This window comes from Lynx rufus, unplaced genomic scaffold, assembly GCF_022079265.1.
Source record: "Lynx rufus isolate CCGP_SWC_20201006 ecotype Redwood Valley unplaced genomic scaffold, mLynRuf1.p SCAF_18, whole genome shotgun sequence".
Taxonomy (NCBI): Eukaryota; Metazoa; Chordata; class Mammalia; order Carnivora; family Felidae; genus Lynx; species Lynx rufus.
In genome coordinates this window covers 22,115,785-22,123,790 of record NW_025814832.1, presented here as the reverse complement: position 1 = coordinate 22,123,790, position 8,006 = coordinate 22,115,785, and the positions used below count along the sequence as shown (strand labels likewise).

General features: G+C 47.2%; 1 protein-coding gene across 2 annotated transcripts; it reads right to left on the bottom strand.

Moving 5' to 3' along the window:
* TOB1 (transducer of ERBB2, 1) lies at positions 1 to 5,482 on the bottom strand. Of its 2 annotated transcripts, none has more exons than XM_047081028.1 (2): positions 5,302 to 5,482; positions 1 to 1,948 (listed from the first exon to the last, which is right to left on the bottom strand). In XM_047081028.1, the coding sequence occupies exon 2, from the start codon at positions 1,797 to 1,799 to the stop codon at positions 762 to 764; it is 1,038 nt and encodes a 345-aa protein (XP_046936984.1). In that variant the 5' UTR covers positions 1,800 to 1,948; positions 5,302 to 5,482; the 3' UTR covers positions 1 to 761. The 2 variants fall into 2 exon arrangements, with proteins under 2 accessions (XP_046936984.1, XP_046936983.1); XM_047081027.1 differs by lacking the exon at positions 5,302 to 5,482 and adding an exon at positions 3,869 to 4,157.
* Between the last annotated feature and the right edge of the window lie 2,524 nt (positions 5,483 to 8,006).

Genomic DNA, 8,006 nt, shown 5'->3' with positions numbered 1-8,006 from the left:
TTTTTAATTTTAAAGAATTTTAATACAAACTTAATATAAACTATTTCAGTCCCTCTTAACATGTAAGACACTGACTCAAAATACTTTTATACCGTTTTTTTCAAGTATTGCACAATATAGGTACAAAATTAATATTTACGATTACATTTCTTCCATAATATATAGCAAAAATCTTTAAACCTTTAACAGAAAATACATTTTTTTTGAAAAAGCAAATATTCGTACATTTTAATTCCACCACTAAAGGAATATCCTGTACACAATTTTTAGAATAGTTGATGTCTTTAAGATGGATATTTTACAATTTCAGTAAAAAAAATACAACATGAAGCTGCTGCTGTCACAGATCACTGTAGTAAAAAGATATAAATGCAATACCATGTCGTAGAAACAATATATATATCCTCTGATATTTTACAAACTTTGTACTAAATTAAATTATACAATTAGAAAAGACCAATAAACCCACTTATTAGTGCCAATTTTTTATAAAAAAAAAATCAGCCATGTCCTTGCTATATCTTAAATACTGTAAGAGGCCATATCTGAGAGTATACTTTAAAATATACAGTCAGTATAAAATAACTTTGTGCTTGGTTGGCAAATGAAAAATGATGCATGTTTTATTTTTGTAACCAAGCCTGAATGTATCCTTACTATAAGCTTTAAAAAAAAAAAAAAAAAAAATCTCAAGGAGGTGAAAAAAAAAAATCCCCCTTGGGCCCGTGCATTTCAACTCGTAAGATACATTTTTTCTTTTTCTAGTTAGCCATGACAGGCTGGAATTGCTGGTTAGAATACTGCATGTTATTTAGGCTAAAATTCAAGCCGTCGACAAAAGACTTCTCGTTGAGGCCTCCATAGGCCGCAAACACATCAAAGGCATTACTGTACTGGAGAGGACTGAGGTTAAGGGGGCTGTCACCTGGGAACATTCCATTGGTACTACTACCTTGACCCTGCATGTTAGGAAAAATAAATTCCTTGGCATTAGGAGAGAGAGCAGAGGCTTTCTGCTGTTGCTGCTGCTGCGGCGGCGGCGGGGGCGGCGGTGGCTGGGACGGCTGCTGTTGTTGCTGCGGCTGCTGTTGGCTACCCAGGCCAAGCCCGTACAGAGAGTGCATCGAGGAAGAGACGGCTTTCTGCTTCAAGAGGTCGTTCACATTCAAGCCGAGGTTGATAGGAGAAGTACGTGCAACCTTGTTGCTGCGGCCGCTATTCTTCATTTTGGTAGAGCCGAACTTGGTGGCAGCAAAAGTGGCAGTGGTGAAGGTTAAAGGCTGAGTGGACCGGGGCATGAAGGTAGGGCTTACAGCAGCAGAGTGACCAAAGGGAGGCGACGGAGAGCTGGACACTGATGAGGCTGGGTCACTGATGGGCATAAAAACCTGGGCCTCTGGGTTAAAGCTGTTTTTGATCTCCTTATCCAACTCACATCCATTTTCATTATTATCATCCACATAAAGCACCTTCACTGGTCCCTTTTCACCAATTTGGTAGGAAACCTCAAACGGGTCGATCCAAACACTAAGATCCTGTGGCAGATTGCCACGAACATCATCAATGTCCAAGCCACTCTCTTTGGATGCTTGTTCAATCACTGGGTCCACTTTCTCCCCTATGTGTATACATCTAAACCCTGATCCTTTGTATGGCTTTTCAGGATACCAGTGCCCTTCGTATTTCTTCTTAAGAAGTCTTTCAAGCTCTTCGCCAAAAATGTTGACACGTCTCCTGGGAAGCTTATTGTACAAATATGAGATAATAAAATTTAGTGCTACTTGGATTTCAAGCTGCATAGCTGCTATGCCACAAAGTGAGCTCTGTGTTTCAACTCCCCCCTACACACACACACACATACAAGTGTTCAGTTTGTGGCAGAGAAACAAATTCTCATTCAGAGTGCTGGTATTCTGTAGGTTATCCTTCACCTTGAGTGGTCTTGCTCCTTAAAGAAAAACAAAACAAAACAAAAACAAACATGTCCAAATAAGATAAATCTCAGTCCCACAACCTCTTCTACCCCCAGAGTAACGTTACTTTAGAAAAAGTTTAATAGGCTAGCAAGTCAGAAAAATATAAATAGCACAAAATAAAGGAACGTACAATAGAAAATTGTTTATTGAAGTTCAAAATCTCATGGGAAAACTTAGGATTTACACTTAAAACAAAATTTTCAACCCTATTACTTTTTTTTTCTTTTCCTGAAAACAGTTCTAAAAAACAGTATCTCTCTAGCGCATGTAGCGTATTTCTTCCCTCAATTCTCACAAGATTATTTATTGGAAACTCTACTCCAGACACCCGTCCACCCACCTCCACACACATATATACCAGTTTTAGAAAGTGATCATATTCCTATTCACCAATTTAGAAGTGAATTTTATATTTCAATTCATTCTGGATTTATGCTGCTTCAATCTGCTGTATCGTTAAACATTTAGACATTTGAGGAGTTAGGGAAATTATTTTGATTTCCAAAGTACATGATGCTAAAATTAAAAATACTAAATACTAAATGAATTGCCAACCTTGTGAACGATAATTATGAAACAAATTATCCCATATAGCTGCCCTCTTGAATACTAAGGGCATACACTGTAATAATCGAGGTTCTCTGTGCCTTTTCTTTTCAATGTATATTTTTCTAAGTCTGAAAATTTCTCTTTAGCAGCAAGTGCAACAAAAGCAATAATTAATTTCAACACTCTATTGATTATTCTCTTTAAAGGGGAGGGCTTCTGAGTTTTATTCTGATTTTCAAAACCACCTCCCTCCTTCACGATAAGAGAACAGCCGGGGAGGCTGGTACGATAAGGTCGACCTTTAAACGTTTGCTGGATCAGCACTGGGTGGGGAGAAGAAAAGATCAAGGGCAAACAGAAGATATTTGCAAAAGGAATCTATTCGTACACTGAGGCTGATTTAAAAGGACATTTAAAACTCAAGTTGGTATTAATCCATCTGTTCCATGTTCCATATTCGTGATGACAAAGGGAAAGGATCCCCGGCGGCCCACAAACTACACTCTGCAAGCCCAAAGCCGGAGTGCCGGCGAAGGCAGCTGATTAAGCCAAATTGCTTGAAGGTGCAGCCGAGCGAAATTCAGGCTCCGCGGAAGGTAGTTTTAAAGCAACGCCTTAAGACAGGAGTGTGAAGAATTACATAAACAGCCAGTTGGGTCTCATTAGATTTCAGCTCACAGCCCTCGGAGCCCAAGCGCTGGAGCAGCAGCAAGCAGCAAAAAGCAGCAGCAGCAGCAGCAGGAGGAGGAGGAGGAGGAGGAGGAGGAGGAGGAGGAAGAGAGGAGGAGGAGGAGGAGGAAGAGAGGAGGAGGAGGAGAGTACAAGTCTCCTCCGAAAAGGAGGAGGAGGAAGGCCACGAGAAATGGCAAAGCAACCACTCGGGGCCGGGCACCCGGCAGGTCGGGGCGCCGGCCGCTCCGGGTCAGCCGCTCCCCTCCCCCCGCCGTAACCTGACCCGCCGCTCCCGCCCCCCGCCCCCCGCCCGAGGCTCCTGGGACCCGGCCAGAGCCCGGGAGCACCGGCTCCCCCGCACCATTTTCAGTCCCGGCGGCCACCGGCCCCGCGGACCCCAGCGTCCCCCTCGAGCTCGCCGCTCCTCCGGGCGCCCCAACCCCCGATTCCCGTCAGCTCGCCCGGGCAGCCCTTCCCTGCTCACCCTCCCGGCCCGAGCCGAGACCGACGCGCCGGCCGGCCCCGCCTCCGGGCCCCGGGCGCGCTGGGGCCCCTCGGAGCCGCTCCCCTCCGCGTCCGGGCCGCGACGCCGCCGTCCCCGAGGGCCCGGGGCTCGACGCCGCTGCAGCCCCTCCGCCTCCGGACCCCGCCCGCCGCCCTTCGATACTTACTGGCTGCTTCCACCACAGACCCGGCCGCTGGGCGGGGGAGAAGGGGCGGCAGGGCGGGGGCTCGGGAGGGTCGGCAGCGGCCAGCTGGCTGAATGCAAGACGGCGCCGCCGGGCGGAGGACGGGGGCCTCGGCGCGGGTTTCAGGAACTCGACCCTTGTGGCTCGGGGTGGCGGGGACGGGTCAGGCGAGCGCGCTCGCTTTTCCACACAGCCCGGTGCCCGGCCCAGCGTCCCCGTAGTGCGCCCACTCCGCGCCGGGCCAGAGCTTCGCTCCTTCTGCCGCGGCGCGCGCCCCGCCTCTCGTTTTATAGTCTCCTCCCTGCCCCCATTCCCTCCCGTAGGGGTGCGCGCGCGCCCGCCTCGCGTCACACAGCTCCGGGCAGCGTAACCATTCCCCGCCCTGCGGCCCCGCACCCCAGACCCTCAGCAGCGGCTCCGCCCCTGCCCTGCCCCCCGATGCCATTGGTCAAGTCTCGCCTGCCCATGTCCTGACGGGCGGCGGAGGGCCGAGTGGACAAGGCCACACCCCTCGGGCTCCACGATGGCCAATGCACCGACGTTCTGGAGCCACTGTGGGTGGGATTAAGAGAAAGCTGGGAACGGGATTGGGGGGCAGACGTGCCAGTGAGGGCGACGGTAGTGGGTGGGGCGGCTGACGCTAAATCTGGGCGGAGAGCACCGGAGAGAAGAGGGGGGAGGGGAGCGAGGCAGGTGGCGGGGCGGCGGGGAAGAACGGGAGGAGAGCCTGGAGAAGGAGGGGACAGTTTACAAAAATGCACTACCCGAGTGGGACTGTGGCCCAGGAAAATCCCACTCGTGAACGAGCTACCAAATCGGCCTCCAGTGCACCCAGGAGAGCCTAGAGAAAGGGCGAACTGTGACAGGGACTCGTGCACCCGATTAATTGAATATTAATCACCTCAGGGGCCTAGGCCAACTGCCACCCAGAGAGTGGCAACAGCAGAACCCAAAGCTGCCGTGCCAGGCTGGGGGTGGGGAAGAGAGACCACCTGGCCACACCTCCCGCCGAGGTGACAGTTTAACTGCCTCTGCATCCCACTTCAGACCTCCCCATGCGATCTGGCAGCAACTCGGACGTGGGGTGGCTTGAGACTGTAAGAAGAATCACATTTTATTCCAAAGGTCCCAACCCAGGCCTCCGTGCCAAACTGCGTACGTATCCAAGTATATATATGCATGCGTGTATTCAAATGTATTTTAACATAAATACACACAATAAACACGGTGCCTTCCTGTAATGCACGTTTAAGATAATCTTCAGTTGAAATGTGAGCGGGTAAACAGGGAGCGGGGAAAGAGAGGGACTCCAGGGAGGCGGGTAAGCGCCCTTTTCACAACCTGCAGCAGAGAAATACACGAAGTTACAGTGGGAGTGGAACCGAGCGTCCCTCTCGGCTAAAAATATTACTCACAGGTAGCAACGACGCCTGATTGGCCGCACTTCTCCCTTAGCAACTAGGCGATTGGCTGTCTGGTATCCAGGAGACAGACGTCAAGCTCGCACTGGGAAAAGAGGAGAGAAAGTCTAGGCGGAGGGATGGTAGGGAGGGGGAGAAAGAGGAGCAATGAATGAAACGCCCGGCGCTTGGCCTTCTCTCCCCGCTTTCCTCTGAGCTCAAGAAGTGCTTCCTGGAAAAACACCAGCTGGGGCTCCGCCTTCCTCTTAAAACTGTGGGGCCTGAACTCTCAACCTGCTATAAGGAAGTTAAAGCGCAACTCCCCGAGGAGTGGGGTGTCCGCGGAGCCGGCTGTGTAGACCGGTTGTGCTGTGCCCGCACACATCCGCTTTAGGTGTTAGGCCTAGAGACTTTACGCTTTAGGCATGTAGCCTTTTTCTCCACTATGACTCCCGTGCCCTCGTGCCTCCATCCCTGGTCCCCTTTAGAAGGAACCGAACTGGTAGAGGCTATTTCGGAAATTTCTAAAGTCGCCATTGTGGGGAGTGGGAGTGGGAGGAAGATTGGTTTGTAGAATGGTTTGAGGGTGGGAGTGGTCAGGTGGCCGATTTAATGTTTATTGTACAGATTCCTAAAACTCCTGCAGTCTGTTTTAAGAACATAGAAATTTTACTCAATGACTGATTTTTTAGTCTTTGGATTTTTTTGTAACAAGGAAAAGTGGGATTTGATTGTGAAAGTATGGAAGCATTTTATTTTATTTTATTTCTTGGAAGCATTAAAAAATTTTTTTAATGTTTATTTTTGAGAGAGAGAGAGAGACAGAGTGCGAGTGGAGGAGGTGCAGAGAGAGAGAGAGAGAGAGAGGGAGACACAGAACTCCAAGCAGGCTCCAGGCTCCGAGCTGTCAGCACAAAGCCCGACACGGGACTTGAACTCACGGAGTGTGAGATCATGACCTGAGCCGGTCAGCCGCCCAACCCACTGAGCCACTCCGGCACCCCGGAAGCATTTTAAATTAAAACTCCCCTTTCTCTACATCAAGATATTCTTTCAGTGTTTTCTACTTTTTGCTCAGTTGTAACTTTTTGTTTTCTATAATGAGCATTCCTTCCATTTGTTATAAAAAATGAGTTGTTTTTAATTTTATGATTAGCTGAGCACAGAAATTACAGGTAACAAGATGGGAAATTTGGGGAATGGTTTATCAAGTGAAGCACTTCATTTTTCATGTGCTCCAGAGCATAATTTCTCTTACCATTAGGCAAATGGTATTACTGTACCAAACATCCAGAATTGCAGGACCATGTGTGAGGTCATGTGTCCTGATTTGTAGTTTGGAAAATATATCACTATAATTAGAGGAGCATATTAGGCTTGGCTGAGATTAAAATGTCTAACCAAAGATAGATGAATTGTAATTTTGTCTACCTTATCTATACTTTTCAAGAATTCGCAAAAGGAAGGTACAAATTCTCTTTTCTGAATGTCCCCAATCTATAATCCCAGGCTTAAACCTCTAGAGCAGTCGTCTGATAGGTTCTGATTAATTATCAATAGCGGTAAATAGAGTTTTTTAATAAAAAATTTATTTTTTTAATTTATTTTTTTTTCAACGTTTATTTATTTTTGGGACAGAGAGAGACAGAGCATGAACGGGGGAGGGGCAGAGAGAGAGGGAGACACAGAATCGGAAACAGGCTCCAGGCTCTGAGCCATCAGCCCAGAGCTCGACGCAGGGCTCGAACTCACGGACCGCGAGATGGTGACCTGGGTGAAGTCGGACGCTTAACCGACTGCGCCACCCAGGTGCCCCTAATAAAAAATTTAAATGACAAAACTGTATGAGTTATTGCAGCTCAGCCCAAGGGTATGAGGACTTTTCAGAGCAGGTATAAACACACACACACATGTGGAGGCCCCATGATATACTGGGCAAAGTCCTGAAGGGCAGGTATCTGAATTTTACCCATTTCTATCAACCTTCATATCGCTTCTATAAAAAGTGTTGGATGACATAATCTCTAACATCTCTTTCAATTAAAATATTGCACATTTAAAACTCAATGCCTTTAAAGTAAATAACATAGTTATTTTAAAAATATAGATCGCAAATACAGGGAAACCAGATTCATACTCCTCCAAGTCACGAGGTATAAAATTCCCCTTATGCAAGTTTACACTTTAAAGGAACCCCCTCATATGGCTTATTACTATTTAACATTTACTTTGGAATTGTTCAGGGGAGTGGACTGCTAAATGACTATTCTGATTCATGGAGGGAAAAAAAAATAAGCGTTCGATAGGAGGCTTCAGGTGATATCGCAACAATAGGGTATTCCTCTCTCTGGGCGAATAATAGTCACTGAAAATCACAGTCTTTGCCTTTCCCCACCTTGCATTCCACAAGATTCCTAGAGCAGTGCCTTACACTGAAGGTAAACGAGTATGTTCCAATATCATTGCAAAATACAGTTCTTGAAAGTGCGCTGAATTATTATCTTCTTCACACACACAAACACACACACACTCCCGCCTTGATTTCTGACAGATGTGTCCGTTTAAACCTTGTAATTCTCATTCTGTTTCTTTGCAAACTGAGGATTACAGGAGAGTCACCATCTCCTGATGTGTACTTATCAAGGCTTATTTTGCTTCTAGAGAATCAAACTTTTATCTTTATTTGAAAGTTAGCATACAGGCATGATATCTTTCTCATC